Source organism: Hordeum vulgare, chromosome 6H, assembly GCF_904849725.1.
Source record: "Hordeum vulgare subsp. vulgare chromosome 6H, MorexV3_pseudomolecules_assembly, whole genome shotgun sequence".
Taxonomy (NCBI): domain Eukaryota; kingdom Viridiplantae; phylum Streptophyta; class Magnoliopsida; order Poales; family Poaceae; genus Hordeum; species Hordeum vulgare.
This window is the reverse complement of record NC_058523.1, coordinates 503,061,646-503,086,723: the sequence shown is the minus strand read 5'-3', so window position 1 is coordinate 503,086,723 and position 25,078 is coordinate 503,061,646. Positions and strand designations below refer to the sequence as shown.

General features: G+C 43.2%; 1 protein-coding gene across 3 annotated transcripts; it reads left to right on the top strand.

The window, feature by feature from the left end:
- The first annotated feature begins 9,772 nt into the window (after positions 1 to 9,772).
- On the top strand, positions 9,773 to 23,098 carry LOC123401436. 3 transcript variants are annotated; one of them, XM_045095250.1, is made up of 24 exons: positions 9,773 to 10,467; positions 10,559 to 10,683; positions 10,752 to 10,846; positions 10,920 to 11,153; positions 11,847 to 11,934; positions 12,458 to 12,509; positions 12,944 to 13,009; positions 13,377 to 13,525; positions 13,603 to 13,673; positions 13,778 to 13,981; positions 14,075 to 14,116; positions 14,686 to 14,787; positions 14,980 to 15,069; positions 15,187 to 15,262; positions 16,214 to 16,310; positions 16,406 to 16,475; positions 16,588 to 16,764; positions 17,499 to 17,621; positions 21,559 to 21,642; positions 21,730 to 21,914; positions 21,996 to 22,134; positions 22,243 to 22,302; positions 22,408 to 22,479; positions 22,561 to 23,098. In XM_045095250.1, the coding sequence occupies exons 1-24, from the start codon at positions 10,022 to 10,024 to the stop codon at positions 22,672 to 22,674; spliced, it is 2,961 nt and encodes a 986-aa protein (XP_044951185.1). In that variant the 5' UTR covers positions 9,773 to 10,021; the 3' UTR covers positions 22,675 to 23,098. The 3 variants fall into 3 exon arrangements, with proteins under 3 accessions (XP_044951185.1, XP_044951187.1, XP_044951186.1); XM_045095252.1 differs by lacking the exon at positions 12,944 to 13,009; XM_045095251.1 differs by lacking the exon at positions 14,075 to 14,116.
- The last annotated feature ends 1,980 nt before the right edge of the window (positions 23,099 to 25,078 follow it).

The following is a 25,078-nucleotide window of genomic DNA, read 5'->3' as shown; positions in this document are numbered from 1 at the left end:
CCAAGGATTCGTATAATCCCGTATGTCATTCCCTTTGTCCTTCGGTATGTTACTTGCCCGAGATTCGATCGTCAGTATCCGTATACCTATTTCAATCTCGTTTACCGGCAAGTCTCTTTACTCGTTCTGTAATACAAGATCCCGCAACTTACACTAAGTTACATTGCTTGCAAGGCTTGTGTGTGATGTTGTATTACCGAGTGGGCCCCGAGATACCTCTCCGTCACACGGAGTGACAAATCCCAGTCTTGATCCATACTAACTCAACTAACACCTTCGGAGATACCTGTAGAGCATCTTTATAGTCACCCAGTTACGTTGCGACGTTTGATACACACAAAGCATTCCTCCGGTGTCAGTGAGTTATATGATCTCATGGTCATAGGAATAAATACTTGACACGCAGAAAACAGTAGCAACAAAATGACACGATCAACATGCTACGTCTATTAGTTTGGGTCTAGTCCATCACGTGATTCTCCTAATGACGTGATCCAGTTATCAAGCAACAACACCTTGTTCATAATCAGAAGACACTGACTATCATCGATCAACTGGCTAGCCAACTAGAGGCATGCTAGGGACGGTGTTTTGTCTATGTATCCACACATGTAAATGAGTCTTCATTCAATACAATTATAGCATGGATAATAAACTATTATCTTGATACAAGAATTATAATAATAACTATACATTTATTATTTCCTCTAGGGCATAATTCCAATAGTCTCCCACTTGTACTAGAGTCAATAATCTAGCCCTCACATCACCATGTGAATTACATTGTAATAAATCTAACACCCATACAGTTCTGGTGTCGATCGTGTTTTGGCCGTGGAAGAGGTTTAGTCAGCGGGCCTGCTACATTCAGATCCGTGTGCACTTTTCATATATTTACGTCCTCCTCCTCGACGTAGTCGCGGATGAGGTTGAAGCGTCGTTTGATGTGTCTGGTCTTCTTGTGAAACCTTGGTTCCTTTGCTAAGGCAATGGCACCAGTGTTGTCACAGAACAAGGTTATTGGATCCAGTGCACTTGGCACTACTCCAAGATCCGTCATGAACTGCTTCATCCAGACACCCTCCTTAGCCGCCTCCGAGGCAGCCATGTACTCCGCTTCACATGTAGAATCTGCTACGACGCTTTGCTTGGAACTGCACCAGCTTACTGCACCCCCATTAAGAATAAATACGTATCCGGTTTGCGACTTAGAGTCGTCCGGATCTGTGTCAAAGCTTGCATCGACGTAACCTTTTACAGCGAGCTCTTCGTCACCTCCATACACGAGAAACATCTCCTTAGTCCTTTTCAGGTACTTCAGGATATTCTTGACCGCCGTCCAGTGATCCACTCCTGGATTACTCTGGAACCTACCTGCCATACTTATGGCCTGGCTAACATCCGGTCTAGTGCACAGCATTGCATACATGATAGAGCCTACGGCTGAAGCATAGGGGACGGAGCACATATGCTCTCTATCTTCATCAGTTGCTGGGCACTGAGTCTTACTCAATCTCGTACCTTGTAACACCGGCAAGAACCCTTTCTTGGACTGTTCCATTTTGAACCTCTTCAAAACTTTATCAAGGTATGTGCTTTGTGAAAGTCCTATCAGGCGTTTTGATCTATCCCTATAGATCTTAATGCCTAGAATGTAAGCAGCTTCTCCTAGGTCCTTCATAGAGAAACTTTTATTCAAGTAACCTTTTATGCTCTCCAAAAGCTCTACGTTGTTTCCAATCAGTAATATGTCATCCACATATAATATTAGAAACGCCACAGAGCTCCCACTCACTTTCTTGTAAATACAAGATTCTCCAACCACTTGTATAAACTCAAATGCTTTGATCACCTCATCAAAGCGCTTGTTCCAACTCCGAGATGCTTGCACCAGTCCATAAATGGATCGCTGGAGCTTGCACACCTTGTCAACATTTTTAGGATCGACAAAACCTTCGGGTTGCATCATATACAACTCTTCCTTAAGGAAACCATTAAGGAATGCTGTTTTGACATCCATCTGCCAGATTTCATAATCGAAAAATGCAGCTATTGCTAACATGATTCTGACGGACTTTAGCATTGCTACGGGTGAGAAGGTCTCATCGTAGTCAACTCCTGGAACTTGTGAAAAACCCTTTGCCACAAGTCGAGCTTTATAAACAGTCACATTACCGTCAGCGTCCGTCTTCTTCTTAAAGATCCATTTGTTCTGAATAGCCTTGCGGCCTTCAGGTAGTATCTCCAAAGTCCACACTTTGTTCTCATACATGGATCCTATCTCGGATTTCATGGCTTCTAGCCATTTGTTGGAATCTGGGCCCACCATTGCTTCTTCATAATTTGCAGGTTCATTGTTGTCTAACAACATGATTGACAAGACGGGATTACCGTACCACTCTGGAGCAGCGCGTGATCTCGTCGACCTGCGTGGTTCAACAGAAACTTGAACTGGAGTTTCATGATCATCATCATTAACTTCCTCCTCAACCGGCGTCGCAACGACAGAGGTTTCCCCTTGCCCTGCGCCACCATCCAGAGGGATGAGAGGTTCGACACCTCGTCAAGTTCTATCTTCCTCCCACTCAATTCTCTCGAGAGAAACTCCTTTTCGAGAAAAGTTCCGTTTTTAGCAACAAACACTTTGCCCTCGGATTTGAGATAGAAGGTGTACCCAACTGTCTTCTTTGGGTAACCTATGAAGACGCACTTTTCCGCTTTGGGTTCCAGCTTTTCAGGCTGAAGCTTTTTGACATAAGCATCACATCCCCAAACTTTAAGAAACGACAACTTTGGTCTTTTGCCATACCACAGTTCGTATGGTGTCGTCTCAACGGATTTTGATGGTGCCCTATTTAAAGTGAATGCAGCTGTTTCTAATGCATAACCCCAAAATGATAACGGCAAATCAGTAAGAGACATCATAGATCGCACCATCTCTAACAAAGTACGATTACGACGTTCGGACACACCATTACGCTGTGGTGTTCCAGGCGGTGTTAACTGCGAAACAATTCCACATTGTCTTAAGTGAGTACCAAACTCGAAACTCAGATATTCACCCCCACGATCAGACCGTAGGAACTTGATCTTCTTGTTACGATGATTTTCTACTTCACTCTGAAATTGCTTGAACTTTTCAAATGTTTCAGACTTGTGCTTCATCAAGTAGACATAACCATATCTACTTAAATCGTCAGTGAACGTGAGAAAATAACGATATCCGCCGCGTGCCTCCACGCTCATCGGACCACACACATCGGTATGTATGATTTCCAACAAGTCACTTGCACGCTCCATTGTTCCGGAGAACGGAGTTTTAGTCATCTTGCCCATGAGGCATGGTTCGCACGTGTCAAGTGAATCAAAGTCAAGTGACTCCAAAAGTCCATCAGCATGGAGTTTCTTCATGCGCTTTACACCAATATGACCCAAGCGGCAGTGCCACAAAAATATGGCGCTATCATTGTTTACTCTAACTCTTTTGGTCTTAATGTTATGTATATGCGTATCGCTATCGAGATTCAATATGAACAATCCTCTCACATTCGGTGCATGACCATAAAAGATGTTACTCATAGAAATAGAACAACCATTATTCTCAGACTTAAAAGAGTAACCGTCTCGCAATAAACAAGATCCGGATATAATGTTCATGCTCAACGCAGGCACTAAATAACAATGATTTAAGTTCATCACTAATCCCGATGGTAGTTGAAGTGACACGGTGCCGACGGCGATTGCATCAACCTTGGAACCGTTTCCTACGCGCATCGTCACTTCGTCTTTCGCCAGCCTTCGTCTATTCCGCAGTTCCTGCTTCGAGTTGCAAATGTGAGCAACAGAACCGGTATCGAATACCCAGGCACTACTACGAGAGCCGGTTAAGTACACATCAATAACATGTATATCAAATATACCTGATTTTTCTTTGCCCGCCTTCTTATCTGCCAGATACTTGGGGCAATTGCGCTTCCAATGACCCATACCCTTGCAATAGAAGCACTCTGTTTCAGGCTTAGGTCCAGCCTTGGGTTTCTTCGGCGGATTGGCAATAGGCTTGCCGCTCTTCTTCGAATTTCCCTTCCTGCCTTTGCCGTTTCTCTTGAAACTAGTGGTCTTGCTCACCATCAACACTTGATGCTTTTTACGGAGTTCAGACTCTGCGACTTTCAGCATCGCAAACAACTCGCCGGGAGACTTGTTCATCCCTTGCATGTTGTAGTTCAACACAAAGCCTTTATAGCTTGGCGGCAGTGATTGAAGGATTCTGTCAGTGATAGCTTCTTGCGGGAGTTCAATCCCCAGTTCAGCTAGACGGTTTGAGTACCCAGACATTTTGAGCACATGTTCACTGACAGACGAGTTTTCCTCCATCTTGCAAGCATAGAATTTATAGGAGGTCTCATACCTCTCGATCCGGGCGTTCTTCTGAAAGATAAACTTCAACTCCTGGAACATCTCAAATGCTCCATGACGCTCAAAGCGACGTTGAAGTCCCGGTTCCAAGCCATACAAGACTGCACATTGAACTATTGAGTAGTCCTCCTTACGCGCTAACCAAGCGTTCTTAACATCCTGATCAGCCGTAGCGGGTGGTTCATCTCCTAGCGCAGCATTAAGGACATAATCCTTCTTTCCAGCTTGTAAGATTAGCTTAAGATTACGAGCCCAGTCTACAAAGTTGCTTCCATCATCTTTCAACTTAGCTTTCTCTAGGAACGTATTAAAATTCAGGATGACACTTGCGTGAGCCATGATCTACAACACAAATATATTCAAATTGGGCTTAGACTATGTTCAAGATAATTAGAGTTCAACTTAATCAAATTATATGTTAAACTCCCACTCAAAAAGTACATCTCTCTAGTCATTTGAGTGGTTCATGATCCACTTACACTATCCCAAGTCCGATCATCACGTGAGTCGAGAGTAGTTTCAGTGGTAAGCATCCCTATGCTAATCATATCAACTATATGATTCATGATCGACCTTTCGGTCTCATGTGTTCCGAGGCCATGTCTGCACATGCTAGGCTCGTCAAGCTTAACCCGAGTGTTCCGCGTGCGCAACCGTTTTGCACCCGTTGTATGTGAACGTTGAGTCTATCACACCCGATCATCACGTGGTGTCTCGAAACGACGAACTGTAGCAACGGTGCACAGTCGGGGAGAACACAATTTCGTCTTGAAATTTTAGTGAGAGATCACCTCATAATGCTACCGTCGTTCTAAGAAAATAAGGTGCATAAAAGGATTAACATCACATGCAATTCATAAGTGACATGATATGGCCATCATCACGTGCTTCTTGATCTCCATCACCAAAGCACCGGCACGATCTTCTTGTCACCGGCGCCACACCATGATCATCCATCAACGTGTTGCCATCGGGGTTGTCGTGCTACTTATGCTATTACTACTAAAGCTACATCCTAGCAAAATAGTAAACGCATCTGCAAGCACAAATATGTTAGTATAAAGACAACCCTATGGCTCCTGTCGGTTGCCGTACCATCGACGTGCAAGTCGATATTTCTATTACGACATGATCATCTCATACATCCAATATATCACATCACATCATTGGCCATATCACATCACAATCATACCCTGCAAAAACAAGTTAGACGTCCTCTAATTTTGTTGTTGCAAGTTTTACGTGGTGACCAAGGGTATCTAGTAGGATCGCATCTTACTTACGCAAACACCACAACGGAGATATATGAGTTGCTATTTAACCTCATCCAAGGACCTCCTCGGTCAAATCCGATTCAACTAAAGTTGGAGAAACCGTCACTTGCCAGTCATCTTTGAGCAAAGGGGGTTACTCGTAACGATGAAACCAGTCTCTCGTAAGCGTACGAGTAATGTCGGTCCAAGCCGCTTCAATCCAACAATACCGCGGAATCAAGAAAAGACTAAGGAGGGCAGCAAAACGCACATCACCGCCCACAAAACCTTTTGTGTTCTACTCGAGAAGACATCTACGCATGAACCTAGCTCATGATGCCACTGTTGGGGAACGTCGCATGGGAAACAAAAAATTTCCTACGCGCACGAAGACCTATCATGGTGATGTCCATCTACGAGAGGGGATGAGTGATCTACGTACCCTTGTAGATCGTACAGCAGAAGCGTTAGAGAACGCGGTTGATGTAGTGGAACGTCCTCACGTCCCTCGATCCGCCCCGCGAACAATCCCGCGATCAGTCCCACGATCTAGTACCAAACGGACGGCACCTCCGCGTTCAGCACACGTACAGCTCGACGATGATCTCGGCCTTCTTGATCCAGCAAGAGAGACGGAGAGGTAGAAGAGTTCTCCGGCAGCATGACGGCGCTCCGGAGGTTGGTGATGATCTTGTCTCAGCAGGGCTCCGCCCGAGCTCCGCAGAAACACGATCTAGAGGAAAAACTATGGAGGTATGTGGTCGGGCAGCCGTGAGAAAGTCGTCTCAAATCTGCCCTAAAAGCCCCATATATATAGGACGAGGGAGGGGGACCTTGCCTTGGGGTCCAAGGGACTCCCAAGGGGTCGGCCGAGCCAAGGGGGGGAGGACTCCCCCCCCAAACCGAGTTGGACTTGGTTTGGTGGGAGGAGTCCCCCTCCCTTCCCACTTCTTCCCTCTTTTTTTTTCTTTTCCTTTGATTTTCTTATCTTGGCGCATAGGCCTCCTTGGGGCTGTCCCACCAGCCCACTAAGGGCTGGTGTGTCCCCCAAAAGCCTATGGGCTTCCCCGGAGTGGGTTGCCCCCCTCCGGTGAACTCCCGGAACCCATTCGTCATTCCCGGTACATTCCCGGTAACTCCGAAAACCTTCCGGTAATCAAATGAGGTCATCCTATATATCAATCTTCGTTTCCGGACCATTCCGGAAACCCTCGTGACGTCCATGATCTCATCCGGGACTCCGAACAACATTCGGTAACCAACCATATAACTCAAATACGCATAAAACAACGTCGAACCTTAAGTGTGCAGACCCTGCGGGTTCGAGAACTATGTAGACATGACCCGAGAGACTCCTCGGTCAATATCCAATAGCGGGACCTGGATGCCCATATTGGATCCTACATATTCTACCAAGATCTTTATCGTTTGAACCTTAGTGCCAAGGATTCGTATAATCCCGTATGTCATTCCCTTTGTCCTTCGGTATGTTACTTGCCCGAGATTCGATCGTCAGTATCCGTATACCTATTTCAATCTCGTTTACCGGCAAGTCTCTTTACTCGTTCCGTAATACAAGATCCCGCAACTTACACTAAGTTACATTGCTTGCAAGGCTTGTGTGTGATGTTGTATTACCGAGTGGGCCCCGAGATACCTCTCCGTCACACGTAGTGACAAATCCCAGTCTTGATCCATACTAACTCAACTAACACCTTCGGAGATACCTGTAGAGCATCTTTATAGTCACCCAGTTACGTTGCGACGTTTGATACACACAAAGCATTCCTCCGGTGTCAGTGAGTTATATGATCTCATGGTCATAGGAATAAATACTTGACACGCAGAAAACAGTAGCAACAAAATGACACGATCAACATGCTACGTCTATTAGTTTGGGTCTAGTCCATCACGTGATTCTCCTAATGACGTGATCCAGTTATCAAGCAACAACACCTTGTTCATAATCAGAAGACACTGACTATCATCGATCAACTGGCTAGCCAACTAGAGGCATGCTAGGGACGGTGTTTTGTCTATGTATCCACACATGTAAATGAGTCTTCATTCAATACAATTATAGCATGGATAATAAACTATTATCTTGATACAGGAATTATAATAATAACTATACATTTATTATTGCCTCTAGGGCATAATTCCAACACTCGGGCCTATTAGATAATATCATTCCCGGGGGAGTTGTTAGTCTCCAATATGCAGATGATACTCTCCTCTTTTTAGAGGATTCATATGATAAAGCTAGGAATTTTAAATGGATCTTATCCTGTTTTGAAAATTTGTCGGGGATGAAAATCAATTTTCATAAAAGTGATCTTATTACTATTAACATGGCTGAGGATAGAACTAGGGTTTTTGCCCAGATATTCGGTTACAATTTGGGATCTTTTCCTATTAAATACTTGGGAGTCCCTTTACATTATGATAAATTGAGAAAAGAGGACCTCCAACCTTTGATTGACAGAATCATTAAAGGTATATCTGGCTGGTTAGGTAGATACTTAACATACAGAGGCAAGATTGTCCTGTTGTGTGCTTGTATTGTGAGTATTCCAGCCTACCTAATGGCTGTCATGAAATTTCCAAAATGGGCTATTAAAGCTATTAACTCCCAGATGTCCCACTTCCTATGGGGGAACATGGGGGAACAACATAAATATCACCTAGCCCATTGGGGCCTGGTTTTTAGGAAGAAAGAGTTTGGTGGGTTGGGGATACCCAACATTAGGGAATTTAATATGGCTTTGTTAGCTTCATGGGGGAAGAGATTTTTTAGTGATGTGGACAGTGACTGGAAGAAGATTCTGAGATATAAATACAATGTGTCTAACCCAAACATTTTGTGGTCTAGACAGCAAGGAGGCTCTCCCTTTTGGAAGAGTGTAACCTGGGCTTTGAATGCCACTAGAACCTTATATAGATGGAAGATGGGCAATGGTGATCATATTAGATTTTGGCATGACATCTGGGCTGGAGATTGTTCTTTGAAAGTAAGATTTTGGAACCTATTTGACATTTGTAATCAACAAGATTGTACAGTGTCTCAGGTTTGGGATGGGACATCTCTTAGATTGTCTTTTAGAAGGTGTGTCGACAATAATGGTATGGAGGAATGGAATAATCTCATTGACTTTATTAAAAGCTTTTGCATAACTGATGTACATGATACACCAATCTGGGAGCTGGAATCCAATGGGATCTACTCTGTACGTTCTTTCTACAGGTTTATAAACTTTGGTGGTGTGGTTTCTCCTTTTGGAGATAGCTCGTGGAAAACTATGTGCCCTCAAAATATTCATGTCTTCCTTTGGCTATGTCTATATAATAAAATATTAACCAGAGACAATGTGGCTAAAAGGAAACATCTTGATGATTTGACATGTTTGTTTTGCAATGAACCAGAGTCCATACAACACCTTTTCTTTGAGTGCGTTAATGTGGGTGTTATTTGGACAACTATCTCTGATTTTTTTCAGCGCAATAGGATGCTTTGTTTTCATGATGTAGCTTCCCTTTGAAAACTGAATAAGAAGGAAAAATTGCTCAATATGATTATTGTTGCCTCCTTGTGGAGTGTTTGGACATTAAGAAATGAATTTTGCTTCCAGGGGCGCACTTGGAGAGGACTGGGCTGCGTCCTTGTCAAGTTAAGAGGGATTTTGCAACAATGGTCGGCTCTCTGCGACGCTGCTCAACTGGTTATCCTGAAGAATTTCATCGCTGTGCTGGACAGGCGTCGGGGAGAGCTTCTGAGGATCGCCTGGAATAGGGATCGGAACTAGTTCTTCTCTTATCTTTTGGTTGTAATATATAAGAGTTGTTCGATGGCTTATAGGTGTAGCTGGGTGATGAGTACTTGTCTCCTTTTTAGATAAAAGGTGATAGGAGGATGATTTTCAGGCTTGGAGGACGTATCCTTTAGATGCGGTGTTGTTTTGCTGTGCTGTGCTTCAAATAAAATAATGGGGCAGGGGGAAACCCCTTTCTTTCAAAAAAGAAAAAAGAAATCAGGGTTCAGCTGTTACCAGTATAAGCCCATCACGGATGGAGCCCAGCCCAAAGGCTCCCATCTTCACAAGCAAGAGCGGTAAGGCGTGAGAAGCGGATTAGCCGAACCGGTTGCCGTGGTATCTCCGTCTCCCTCCCCTCCGTCGCGGCCGGTCACGCGCCACCGTCTCCGCTACCCGCACACGGGTCCGGTTGCCAATCTTCCCATAGGACCATCCCGTCCTCGTCGCCGCCGCCGCCGCCGCCGCCGCCCAACTCCGCGACCTAACGCCTCCTAGACCGCCAATTCCTCCCGCCATTTGCTTCGGAAGCTGCCCGAGATGCACCATGCGATGCGGTTGCGCTGCCTCCTCCAGCACCCGCCGCTCTGGTGCAAGTGCAGCTCCCTAGGAATCTCCACGAGTGGCGGCGGTTGCCTCGTCCGGAGGTTCAGCGCAGTCGGCGCGCCGAGGCCGTGCGATGCGGGGCGGCGGCTGTGCCGGTTCTACGGTTCCAAGGGCGGCGTAGGCAGAGCGGAGGCGAGGGGCGCCGGGGCAGCGGAGGCGGCGGCAGGGAGCAGCGGACGGTGCAGCGAGCAGGAGCACGCGCGCCTCGGAGAGAGGGACCAGCAGGAGTGGCTGAGCGGCGAGAGATTCCTCAGCGATTGCAAGAGGCGGGAGTCGCCGTTCCTCACCAGGCGGGAGAGATTCCGCATCGAGTTCCTGCGCCGCGTCGTGCCGTGGGAGAAGGGAAACCTCACATGGCAGAATTTCCCCTACTACGTCAAGTGAGATGCGCACACCATCTGTTCGATGTTTTGTTTGAACAAAGCTAAAATGAGTGAGCTAACACTATGTTAATTTGCTTTGTTTTGCAAGTGAGAATGCAAGGCAGATGCTGAGAGAGTGCACGTCATCCCACTTACGGCACAAGGGCATCACGTCAGAATATGGCTCTCGGCTACCATCCTCTGGAGGGAGGATATTGCTCCAGAGCTTGCCAGGTATTATCCGGTAAAGAGGAGGATGCTTAGTGATGTCAATGCTGGATTCTGAGATTTGTTTGATGTAGGAACCGAACTCTACAGAGAGAGATTGGTAAGAGCTCTTGCACATGAGTTGCGGGTGCCGCTACTGGTCCTGGACAGCAGTATTCTAGCTCCATATGTAAGATACTGAAAACCCTTGCGTACAAAATGTAAAGGGGTAGCTGCAAACCTAATAAATCCTAACTTGTTAGGATTTTGGGGAAGATTATTCAGAAAGCGAGGAAGAAGATGAGCATGGTGAGTCAGAAGATGAAGGTTCAGAGTCTGAGATGGAAGATGAAGGCGATGAAGATTGGACAAGCAGCAATGAAGCCAAATCAGGTGAAAGTGATGACGAGGATGCTCTAAAATCCGTGGAAGAACTCAAAAAGTCCGTGGATGATCTCAAGAAGCTGGCCCCGTGTACTATTGAGGAATTTGCAAAGGTGATATATTACATTCTGATGTTTGACCGTACCAATAGATAAATGCTTGCTCGTATTTTGGTCTTGTGCTACCATGAAGGTTTCATAATTCTTGTTCAGAAGATCACTTTGTATCTTGTTCCTTTTAATGCCCGCAAAGCAGGGAACATCTGACAATAATCAATCTTCATTTAAGTGTAATTCTTGTTCAGATCTTGTTCCTTTTAATGTCTGCAAAGCAGGGAACATCTAACAATAAACAATCTTCATTTAACTGTAACACCATTTGTAGTCGATGGGAAATTATACTTCAAGAATGTTTCAAAAATATGCTGTTGATTTTGGATCACTACTTGAACTTATTATAAATAAAATGATTACAGCAACCAAAAAATGCTATAAATATTTGACTGCAAACTGATGGCTGTACCTTCTCAAGTGTTTACTATTAAGAGTCACTCCCAATTAATATATTGAATTTCGAGACGGTATGTCTAATTCCTGTAGAAGTAAACATTGTTAACCTAGTAGAAATCAAGTTCTGCGCGCTAGCATTTCTGCTGTTTCTTTTTTAATTGTCTTCTTTTTCTTTGAGAAAACATCAAGCTAGGATAAGCCATTAGTTCTACTTTCTAGTATGTACCTTCAATACTGCCTTGTTAGTTTTACATGTGTATGTAGTTGATATTGCTTTTCATTTGGTTGTGCTTCTAGAGAGTAGTTGGTGAAGAAGAAGGTACATCATCAGAATCCCCAGAAACAGACAAGTCGCCAGAGGAAGATAAAAGGCCTTTCCAAAGGGGTAATCTGATATTTCACTTCGTCATGAATTCATTATCTTTTTTCTGGTATCCTGCCACCTCAAATTATTTTTTTGTCCCGAACTACCCTCAGGGACCATAGAAATTTTGCCAGGTACATGTAAATATGTGTGACATTTTTTTTATTACTCTGACACTAAACCCAGTTAAAGCATTTTATTCCGAATTACTGTTAAAGCCAAATTTACTGGACTACTTAGGAATGTGTATACCGTCTTACTATCTGATGATCTATGACCAAACATCTTGCTTACACTCTTGAAGCAAGTTCTTGTTATGCGTATCTGCGTCGTCATTTGTCATTTCCGTTTACCTGGTGCACATTTGAGCCGGGTCTCTATTGGCTCCACTGAATGAAACATCACCAACTCTGGAGTTCAATCTACTTTTTAGAAGAAAACACTCTGAAGCCAAATTAGAAATATATGCTACATTGTACTAACTATGATTTTTTTACGCGGAAGTTTAAGTTTAATGTTGTTCCTTTCCAATACTTGTTTTCAGGAGATAAAGTCAAGTATGTTGGTTCCTCTGCAGTTGTTGAAGCAGATCAGAGGTGATTGCAGGATATTGACTCTATTCCTCTCGATTTGCTTTTCATGATAAGGTTGATGTGTGTGGCCGCGCATAGTTGTGTGCTTGTTTTTGTGCTGACACGGTGGGGGGTGCACACACGTGCATCTACTCGTGTTCCGCATGTCTCCACGTGAGGTGTACACAAGCACATGATGGATTAGTTCAGGATTGGTCTTCTGTTAGTGGGTGGATTTGTTTTAAGGGTTGGCAGTCTACACATATGCTTGCATAACAGTATTATTGTCCATCGTATTGGTCAAATTGGAAAAATACACTTGTCCTGGTTTCAGGAGCGCATGCTGTCTGTTATTTGTACTGCATACTGGAAGTTACACCACCTACTAATTTTTATGGTGGTTCCCTTCTGAATCGAGCTTCATCACGTTAACACTGATATGTACCATATATACACAGGATCATTTTGGGGAAATTACCTACTCAAGATGGCTCGAGAAATGCGTATACATTTATTAGTGGCAGGTGGGTGGGTCTATCTTTATCGCGTGGAACATGGTAAAATGATTTTGTTACTTGGTAGTTCTGAGCCCCAAGGCAACATTGTAATCTGATTTCATGTTTTGGATTTTCTTTTTTGTTTTATTATATTATTGTAATATATTCATGTTAAATGCATCAAGAAAAGTATGTCTTTGTAGTGACTTAGTCGAATTGGCACTCTTTCTGTATTTACTGTCATATTTGTCTAGAGTAGGGTTATTTACCGTTGGCATTGCTTACCATGTATCCTAAAATATAAACAAATGTAGTGTGTTTTCTCTTGCTGTTTTGCCTGTACACATTCTCGTTTATTATGATAAAAGACTGTTTCTAACTATACGTGTTGCAGGACTCTGTCAAATGGGCAGCGTGGAGAAGTATATGAGATCAATGGGGATCAAGTAGCTGTCATATTTGACCCTCCTGCAGAGAAGCTGCATGATGGTGGCGAAAATAGCAAGGAGGAAAATGCAAAACCATCTATTTACTGGGTTGATGGTATACCCCTACTCTGTTTGATCGACAGTGTGATATGATTATTTCAGGCACCTTCATCTGGTTTCCTCTTAATTTAGCTCAAGATATTGCGCATGACCATGATATTGAATCAGAAGATTGGCATATCGCTATTGAAGCACTTTGTGAGGTGATTTGTGAAAAGATTTTCTTCGACTTCAGAATATTTGTTCATTTCTTGGTCTCATTTGATAAATTTACCTGCTCATTTGCTTGCTTATGATTCTTGAATAGGTTCTTCCATCTCTAGAGCCAGTCATTGTCTACTTTCCAGACAGTTCCCAGTGGTTATCTAGAGCAGTTTCAAAATCAGATCACAGGGAGTTTATCCAAAAGGTAGACGAAATGTTCGACCAACTCACTGGACCAGTAGTAATGATATGTGGGCAGAACATGCTGGCAGCAGTATCCAAGGACAAGGACAAGGACAAGGAACCTGTAAGCTTTAGAATTATATGTGTTTAACTTTAACTGATCAAACATTTTCTTAGTTCTTTTTTTTTTGCTTATTTTTGTTTTGGACATCTACAGCCGACACTGATGTTTCAGAATCTCACTCGCCTGTCTTCAGTGGTAATTATCGATATTCGATTAAATATACTGTGCACACGCTTATTTTCTGGAATATATTTTTTGTAATCAGAAAATAACTACTTCCCTACGTCAGCTTTGTATTTTCTTGTGCGGTCTGCTCTTATATTAGAAGACACAAGCTCATAATGTTATTTCTTTAGTTTCTGCATTGCACTACACAATTTGCTGTTGAAAACATGTTTGTTTTGACTAAAATTACAATTGCACACCAAATATTGGCCTTTTTTATGTGGTGCAATCACAAAATAACTTCTTTAGTTGCTGACCGACGAGAAACATTTTGCGTTCTGTAGAGCATCTGAGCATGTGTAGAGAACACAGGTAACTATAATTGTGCTACTAGAACCAAAACTACTAGCTAGCTCCTTATGAAGCATAACGTGCTGTATAAGCATAATTATAAAAACTCAATAGAGAATGGGCATAAGTTTTATCAATAGCCTAATTTTTCTTTTGCTTTATACTGTCCAAAACCACTTATGTATATATGTAATGTTGCCATCTCATATTTTAAAATTGGTACATAATTATCTAAAATGTCTATCCAGCCATCATCCCTGAAGCGTTGGCTAAAAAGACAAAATGATGATTCAGTATCCAGTGGTATATCAAAGATCTTCACAAACAGTTTTGTTGTTCCCCTTCCAGAGGTAAGATTCTTTTGCTAATCAAAATCAAATATGAAGTTATCCGATGCAAAACGAATAAATGAGCAGGTCCTTCATAAATATGTGATTATGCCATCACGGTGTTTTTGGTTAAATCCATGACCTGCTGTGCCTAGAACATTCATCAAGTGAGGGAAAACTCCTGACTCTTGTCTTTTGTTTGTTTTATTACAGGAAGGTGAGCAACTGAGAGTTTTCAATAACCAGATTGAGGAGGATAGGAAAATTATTATTTCAAGGCATAACCTTATTGAATTACACAAGGTCTGGTTACAGTGCTTGTGTGGCCATTTAATTTCCTGCAAATATTTTCTTGGAGGAAATGCTCCTGGATTTTTTTTTCCGTATGTACTTCCTGTAAATCGTGATTAATCAATGCAGGTTCTTGAAGAGAATGAACTATCATGCGTGGAGCTTATGCATGTGAAGTCTGACGGTGTTGTTTTGTCAAAGCAAAGTATGTATGTTAACATGCTTCAGCTCAGGCATCCTGTATTTTGGTGCAATTTGTTTGATCAAAAACAGTAGGGGAGTCCCTGACAGTAAAATTTTATTGATGTTCGAAAAATTTATACAGGGGTATTTACAACAGATCCAAAGCATAGTAAACGTACATACAACAGAATCGTGTTAGGGAGCAAATCTTAGCCTTCAACGGCAGTTTAGGCTCCATTTTGAGCCTATGGGAATGTAAAAGCAGGTCATTCTTAACTAGGATTCTCCAGGAGGTAGTATCTTCAATTTTTCATGTAGTTGATACCAGACACCATCTTATATGCTGGTGTCTTACATACACGTTTAGTCCTTTCTTTTGAAAAATTTGTTTAGATTATTATCAACCATTTGTCACTCTGTTGGCTTTGTCTGTTGGGAATAGTTGTACGTCTGTTCATGTAAACTATTATTGTTGCCAATGAAGTGCAACTGCCAGTGCCATCCGCCCACCTAGTTTCTTCAAAATCAATCCTGGTTTCACCTAGTTATAAGTATCTGGCCTCCGGTTGGTTACCAGTCTTACTATCCTAGTACCATAGAAACCTTGTAGCGAAGTCTGTTTGTCGGAAATATAATGTTTCTACATGTACTAATAGTTTAATGATTGATTGAATGATGAATCCATGGAGGTAAACCAGATAATTTGTTTTCTTTGATAGGCTAGATTGCGATTTCTAATAACTAGCTGTAGTTGGCTGGTTACAGGTGGGAACATCTTGTCCTTTTGAATTGATTTCTATGCTGGACTTCAGTTGAAAGGGAAAGTAGATTAACAGACTCTTTTGATGGGCTATGAATACTAAATTTGATCTTATTTGTTCCTTCACTACTCGATGGGAATAAATTTCCATCACCAGTTCTAAGGTGGAGGTGAGGTAAGATGAGTACTCAATGAGTGTATTGCACATTGCAGAAGCGGCGAAAGTTATTGGATGGGCCAGAAGTCATTATCTGTCATCAACAGTTCTTCCCTCTATCGAGGGTGACAGATTAACCATTCCACGTGAGAGGTACTTAACTTCATTTTGAACCGCAATAGCGTAATTGTGTATTTGATTGATTTATTTTTTTCTGGCATTTTACTATTGTTTGCAATTTTCTGAAGTCTTGATTTAGCCATCGAGAGGCTGAAGGAACAGGTTACTAAATCTAAGAATCTTTCTCTAAATCTCAAGGTATTTTGCTAGCTTAGTTAGCTTCCTCACCTTTCTTTTCTTCTACTGCAACCGTAGCCACTAGCTGCTGTTCCTATATGCCTATCCAAACTCATAAGTTTCCTATCTACAGAATTTGGCGAAAGATGAGTACGAACGCAATTTCATATCTTCTGTCGTACCTCCTGATGAAATTGGAGTGAAATTCGATGATATTGGCGCGCTTGAGGACGTCAAGAGGACACTGGATGAGCTCGTTGCTCTTCCAATGAGGAGACCAGAGCTTTTTTCTCACGGCAATTTATTAAGGGTACACCTTTCTTTCATGCTAGACTTAATATGACCACATCACTTTTTTGTCGGCATGCTTTGGGACCTATGTTGCATTTAAGTCAATGCTGTCTTCTAGACAGGAGTTGCTTAATATTGTAAAAATCAAGGTTGGCAATGACTTCTTGCAGAATATAGATATACTGGTTTAATATTGTAAAAATCAAGGTGGGCACTAACTTACTGCAGAATATAATTATCTCATTTCTTACTTGAGTTAATTTTAAATGTCTTCATCTGTAGTTAGTGATCATATGATGTGGATGTAGACGTTATTGAACTAATATTTTCCGACAGTTAGCCTAGTAGAGAAAAACGAGGCTACGGAACTATTATGAACTATTTCCATCTGCTTTGAAGCATCTGTTTCATACCGTGTATTAAACAAGTATCAGTATAACTAACAAGTGTAAACAAGGTTTATCTGGCTGTGCACATCTATTGGTTCATATCCTTTTAGTTTACCCAGCTAAAACATTGAATCTATTATCGATCTCTTAAATGTTAAATCCGCCAAACTCCGGTGGTGGTTTACCTGGTTGAATACATCTGTAGGCTCATACCATACTATTCGAGTTCAGTTCACTGAACCATTAAGAATTTGCGTGTATCAATAGCTGTAGCCTTTCATATTCGTCATATTGGAAATTTTGATACTTGATTGAGCTTAGCTGAATTTCTCTTATGACTTCTATATACCCGGACCCTTTTCAGCCCTGCAAAGGTGTTTTGCTTTTTGGTCCTCCTGGCACAGGAAAAACACTCCTGGCAAAGGCACTCGCGACTGAAGCCGGGGCAAATTTTATCAGCATAACCGGTTCTACATTGACATCAAAGGTAATTTGATTGACTTGCTTATATATTTTTATTGCAGGAAAGATCTTAAGAGATAATGTGTATTACATGTTAGTGGAAACTACAAACATCTTGTTAGAGAAACAACAACTTGATATTATTAGGAGGCCAAAGCCAACATATAAACATGTACAAGAGGATGGCACCAACAGATTTGGCACGAGATCCTCGCGTGGTTTCGAATGCCAGTAGGGTGCCCCAACCAGGAGGACTCGCTGCTGGACTGGTGGAACCGCGCGCGACAAAACGCCCCCCACCCACAGAGAAAAGGGCTGGCATCCATCACCCTGCTCCTACCCTGGATGGTATGGAAGCACCGCAACGATTGTGTTTTCGACAGGGCACAGCCCTCAATTGCTGCACTACTGTCGAAAATCAAAGAGGAGGCTACCTTATGGGCAAGGGCTGGTGCTAAAGGGCTTCGGGTCATCCTACCGCAGACACGGGATGTACACTAAGTAGCATTAGAATGCTTGTATCCTGCCTCCTAGGAGGACTGTTACAAACTCTATCTTTCCAATATAATGAAACGCAAAGGTCCTTTGCGTTTTCTCGAAAAAAGGCTAGGGGGCTGTTTGGTTTACGCCTGTGTCAGCCGTGCCAATCCTGGGTGAGCCAAATAGTTGGTGCAAGATCTGGGCGCACCTGGTTTGCCAACGATTTGGCGTCAAATGAACTGCTCCAGCCTGGGATGGGTTGGGCGCACCAAAATGTTGGCAGCCATCCAAACGCAAAGGCAAATCTGGTAAACGACCAATTTTTTGGATGGGCAGCCGAGGGCTGCAATCCAAACAGCCTCTAGAATACAAAAGGCCAAAGGCCAACATCAATATAACTCTAACGCCCCCTTCAAACTCATGGTGGATTCACAACACTGAGTTTGGGGAGATGAAAACCATGTTGCGCTCTAATCTGGGCCTTCGTAAAGGAGTCTGCTAGCTGTAACTCGGAAGGCACATACTGAAGAGCAATAACATGATCCTGCACAACAGCGCACACAAAAAAACATCAACACCAATATGCTTGGTAAGCTCATGCTTCACGGGGTCCCGCGCAATACCGATTGCATCCGTACTTACTGTCTGACAAGAGGGTGGTAGGTGTAGTAACAGAAACATCAAAATCCTTCAGTAACCATCGTAACCAAGTCACCTCTGCTGTCAGAAGTGCCATAGCTCGCAACTTGGCCTCTATACTCGAACCAGGAAGTGCAGTCTGTTTCCTCGTCTTCCAGGCAATGAGAGAACCACCAAGAAAAACACAGTAGGCAGAAAGTGGGCGGCGATCTGAAGGATCACCAGCCCATATAGCATTCAAATAGGCCTGGAGTTGTAAGGAGCTGGAACGGGGAAAAAGAGACGATGAGAGATCGTGCCACGAAGATATCATAGAACACGAAGAAGATGACTATAGTGAACCGAAGTGGGAGCAGAAACAAACTGACTCAGAATATGGACATGGAATGAGATATCTGGACGAGTGACAACAAGATAAACAAGACTCCCAACAAGATGAAGATAACGTGTCGGATCTGACAAGGGCTCACCATCAGAAGCGCGAAGGTGAACATTGAGCTCCATAGGAGTCTCAACGGTGCGTCCATCACTAAGAGCCGCACGAGCAAGAAGATTCTGGATATACTTTTCTTGGGAAATAAAAATGCCACCAGAGATGAAGGAAACCTCAATCCCAAGAAAGTAACGAAGAGGACCAAGATCAGACATAAGGAACTGCTCACTAAGACGGGCCTTAACAAAAGCAATATACTCAGAATCGTCGCCAGTGATGATCATGTCATCAACATATAGAAGAAGAAGAGTCCTACCACGATCAGAAAGGTGGACAAACAACGTTGGATCATGAGCACTAGACGAAGCGCTCAAACCAGGCACGGGAGGCTTGCTTAAGGCCATAGAGAGAGCTACGAAGACGACAAACCATGCCATCAGGAACAGAATACCCAGGTGGTGGTTGCATATAAACCTCCTCACGCAACTCACCATTTAGAAAGGCATTCTTCACATCAAGCTGAGACACAGACCAATGGCGAACAGAGGCCACGACAAGGAGTGTGCGGACAGTGGTCATATGGGCCACATGAGCAAAAGTCTCGTCGTAATCATGACCATGCTCCCGTTGAAAGTCACGAGCCACAAGACGAGCTTCATAACGCTCAAGAGAACCATCAGAGCGAGTCTTGATCTTACAAACCCACTTACAAGTGATGGAATGAACACCGGGAGGAAGAGAAAACCATATCCCACCTGCCGGTGCGCTCAAGGGCAGCAAGCTCCTCTGCCATAGGAGGACGATACACCAGAAGCAGAGGGCAAATCAGTAGACACATCCACAATACGTGAACGACGAGTATAATGAAAAGGAAAGAGGGAAGAGGTGGAATCATTGGAGGTGGAGACGGGGAATGTATTGGTGATGAAGGTGGAGACGGGGAATGTATCGGTGATGAAGGTGGAGAAGGGGAAGATATCGGTGATGAAGGTGGAGAGTCATGGGATTAGGGAGGAGAAGAAACCGTAGGAGAGGGCGGTGTCAGATCAACAACGGCAGGACGAGGAGTAGGAATACTGGGCACAGGGGGAGGTGTATCCGGAAATGTAAGAAAAAAGATGTCCTCCACGGAAAAGGCCGAGGAGGATGGACGCGGGTAGAAAGGACGAGACTCATCAAAGGTCACATCCCAGGAAATACGCATCCGACGACCAATAGGATCCCAACACCGATAGCCCTTGTGCTCATCACTATATCTGAGAAAGATACACTCAACAGACTGAGCGGTCAGTTTGGTGCATTCACGAGGGGCAAGCAAAACACACCAAACGCAACCAAACAAATGAAGTGCCGAATAATCAGGAGAACGACCAGAAAAGACACTCGAGAGGAATACCACCATGTAGAGCAGCAGATGGCTGAATGTTGATGAGATACGTGGAAGTGGTAACGGCCTCAGCTCAGAAGTGAGGCGGAAGAGAGGCCACGATCATTATGGCACACCCTGTCTCAAGAAGGTGACGATGCTTGCACTCAGCCACACCATTCTGAGTTGAGCACCAGGGCAAGAGAATTGAGGAAGAGTACCTTGCTTAGCAAGGAACCCTTGCAGCGCATGGGAGATGTACTCACCAGCTGAATCGACGCGAAAAACACGAATGGGAGTGGAAAACTGGGTATGAACCATGACAGCAATTTTTTTTGTATATAGATAAGACCTGACTACAGATGAGAAGCTTGTCCAACATCGTCTGAGATGGTTTGGGCATATTCAGCACAGGCCTCTAGAAGCTCCAGTGCATAGCAGATGGCTAAAGCGTGCTGATAATGTCAGAAGAGGTCGCGGTAGACCGAACTTGACATGGGAGGAATTTGTAGAGAGATTTGAAGGACAATAATTGAAAACACACTTATCTGGTTAACTTTTCTTGTAAACTATGTTACTTAACTGGCTGAGGTATTTCTTTTGTACTGCTTGTTGAAAAGTTGCATGTTCTCTTACATGAAATGAGGGAACCTACTGATTTGATGGGTCATCAAGTGCATGAAGTTTCTGTTTGTGAATCTGGACCATGCTGAAGGGTTCACACTATTATGTTCACTTTGTACTGTGTGTTTGGAACATGCGATGAGCCGATGATGCAGGATGAGAGCACATCCTTGTGTTTGGTTGGATGTATGATATGAATAATTTCATGATAGGTGGATGTAATGGAACTCATGATAATGTTTTGTTCTGTTCCAGAAGGTGCTAAATTTTGATATTTGGACCTTCTATGCTCTTGCAACAGTGAACAAACAAAGGATTTGTATGATCTCTTGGAAGATGGGATCATACACCTGCACTATCCCATACAGCTACAAGCTTATTTCTCAGCAAAAATCTCACTGCTCTTATTTCTTCTTACAGTGGTTCGGAGATGCTGAGAAGTTGACGAAGGCCCTTTTCTCTTTTGCTAGCCGTCTAGCCCCTGTCATCATATTTGTAGACGAGGTATGTTCACTTCAATAGGAAAATGGTTACCATTACCTTGGTTATGAGCAATCTCTTGGTATGATGCAATTTCATCTGATATGACAGGTTGACAGCTTACTTGGCGCCAGAGGGGGTGCACTTGAGCATGAAGCAACAAGGAAGATGCGGAATGAATTTATGGCAGCTTGGGATGGTCTAAGGTCCAAAGAGAACCAACGTATCCTTATTCTTGGTGCTACGAATCGTCCATTTGATTTAGACGATGCTGTTATACGGCGTTTACCTAGACGGTAATATACGCGCTTGTGCTCTTTGCTTTCATTCAAGCTATACTGATATAGCAAGGTGTTCACCTGTTTCATCATGTACAGGATATATGTTGGCCTTCCAGATGCAGAAAACCGAAATAAAATTCTCAAGATTTTACTTGCTAAAGAAAACATAGAATCTGATTTTAAATTCGATGAACTTGCTAATGCGACAGAAGGTTATTCAGGAAGTGATCTGAAGGTATTAAACAAGAGCATTCGTTACCTTCTTCCCTGTAGTTGAATGAAAGTGAAACCGTGCTGTTTTTGTTCTTGTTTGTGTGCAATCATTCAAATGTTTAATGTGCAGAACCTATGCATAGCTTCAGCATACAGGCCAGTTCAGGAACTTCTAGAAGAAGAAAAGAAGGTAGTTTTGCTGACCTTTTAACTGTGGTCGCGATGTAAACATGTTCACAATCATCAAAACTTGTGTGCATCTCTTAATTCCTTGCATGTTTACTGTCTTCTGTAGGGACGTGCAAGTAGCAACAGCACTCACTTAAGACCCCTTGTATTGGATGATTTTATACAGGCAAAAGCCAAGGTACCGTCGGCTCATCAATTTTCCTAAAATTAGCAAGTTTTGTGTTTCGCATTACTCTTACATTGGCTATTCCATATGCAGGTAAGCCCGTCTGTTTCTTATAACGCGACAAGTATGAACGAGTTAAGGAAATGGAACGAACAGTATGGGGAAGATGGCAGCAGGACAAAATCGCCGTTTGGGTTCGGCAACTGACATGTTCTAGTAGCAACTTCCCAACAGTGTTGTTTGTAAAATCAATAGGCCGCCTATTTAGCGATAGGAAGTCAGCCCCCATTTTTCGCCTAGAGCCTATTTATACAGCCTCAGTGACCCTGTACAAATAGCAAAATATCAAGTCAAACGACAAAGTTCCAAGTTTTGCCAGTAGCTGGTATTACCGGCGATTCCGAAAATTTCCGACAATGTAATGCTGAGCTACAAATTTGCTCCAGCTCAGCATGAGCCTGATCCAGGTGTAAGTAGCACCAGAAAGTTTCAGTTGTTGTAATGGCACTAATTCCTAGGACTTGAACTCAATGAAGCAATTTTTTCATTACAGTCCTCAAGTGTTCCAGATCACAACGATTCCAGAGTATTACCTGTGTCGGTGTGTAATAAAGATGACATTTTGAGTCTCGATCGTTGGTCTGCGCTCTTTATTTACTCCTATACTTGTGAGTTGCCGTTTTTTCTTCTTATTTGAAAATTAACAAAACATCAGCAGTTAAGCTGTTGTATAATCTTTTTTGTCGTTGTTGAGGGAAGCTGTTGTATAATCTTACCCGTCTCAATTGGAGCGTCAGGGGATGGTAACCATGCACGTCAGGACTAGAGACGCGGTGGTTGGAACATATGGACATGAGGGCGTGGTGGTGACTGGGCGGTGCTAATCCTAATCCGCATCTGCTCACGAGTGGCTCTGGACCCAAGCAGGACCACACGCGCACCACGTGGTGCCATGCGGTACAGGATCTGCAGGCGAGAGAGAGAGTGATCCAACAGCTGGGAATGTGTGAATGCTCTCTCTCCGTGCTGATGCGTGGTCACGCTGGAGGGACCGCGATTCTCTTTCTTTTCGTCGCGTCCAGGGCAATCATGAGGCGTCATCGTGCGAGCGAGTCGGCACGCCGGGGTAGTTGTCGTGCGATCCTCCGCCTGGATGGCGACGGTGCTGTCTGTGTGCGCTGTAGTTACTGTCTCGAGAAGAAACGCTACTGCAAGGACAAGAGTACGCCCAGCCCAGACCAGAACGAGTCCGGACCGATCGCATGGGTGGAACACCTTCGCGTGGAGGCCAGTAACGTTCACACCGTCCAGCGGCAAGTCAACGTTCAGATCTCACTTTCAAGCAAGTGCGGACAGGGCAGCCCAACGTACCGTGTAAATCATTCGTCGGGTTTATTTCTGTGAAGAAAGAGTGAATTCCATCTTTTATCCTGCAGTTATACATTTGTGACACGCATTACCCGATTTAGTGAAACTTCTATCGAAATATCAGAATTTTCTGATTTTTACGCTTTTATCCTGATTTTGCATTTTGTTTATTTACATTAAATAGTATCGGCATGTTGCGTTAATGGTTCGTAAAAAAAGTATGAAAATTAGAGGACATCAATGACGATCATGTCCAGACTTTTCTTATTTATCTATTCCATTTCCTCTCCTCTTCCGAATATTTTTGGACCTCAGATGTCACCTCATATCTTTCCTAATGGACACGCATCAGAAACAAGAATCCAAAGCTTTCAAAAGAGCTATTCTAGACAAATTTTTATTCAACGGAGTAATTAGTGTCACAAATGCATATCTAGAGGTTAAAATGTGAAATTCTTTATAAAAAAAGGTTGGTGAAACCAAACTATGGTTGATTGGTTAGGAGAATAATGATATTCCCTGTTCATTAGAGTTCAAGTCATACACTTGATATTTATGCCCGCATTTTTCAATTTATTTTAGGTCTTTTAACGATGTGCATTTATTAAAAGAAGACATTTCTGTCGAAAGACGTCTGTAACGACTTCGTCAATCTTTATATGATGTTTCGGCTCAGTCTTTTGAAAATGTTCATAGAAATAGGATATACGTATATACGTTTATAAAGATCAATGTATATTCATGTATATGAACGACTTCAATTATATCATGTTAAAAAATAGAAACAAAAATGAGCTGCAAAACCCAACTTGCATGGTATATGCAGACCGGACCAGACTAGAGCAACCTGGTTGGTGGCCTCGCAGACTTGAGGGACGATGATCCCGGATCTGACAGGCTTCCGATGGTTCTCGGAGTCTCGGGGATGGTTCGGTTGGTGGCGATCACGTTTTGTGCACTGTGTCTCCACTCTCTACTAATCTCCACAAAATGAAACAACAATGATGGAATAGGTTTCTATCACTGCATTTTTCCTTATGCGGGTGACTAGCACTGCAATTTCGACCAACCGCTTATGTTGACCTCGCTATCCAACGAGTGCCCCACGTGATTCTTCCACAACAATTTATTCCGTACCAGCTACCACCATAAAATGCTCTCCCCATCAGGGGCGGTCCTACGATTTTGGGACCCGGAGCGAAATCAAAATTCAAACCCTTAAAATAAACAATATAATAAGAAT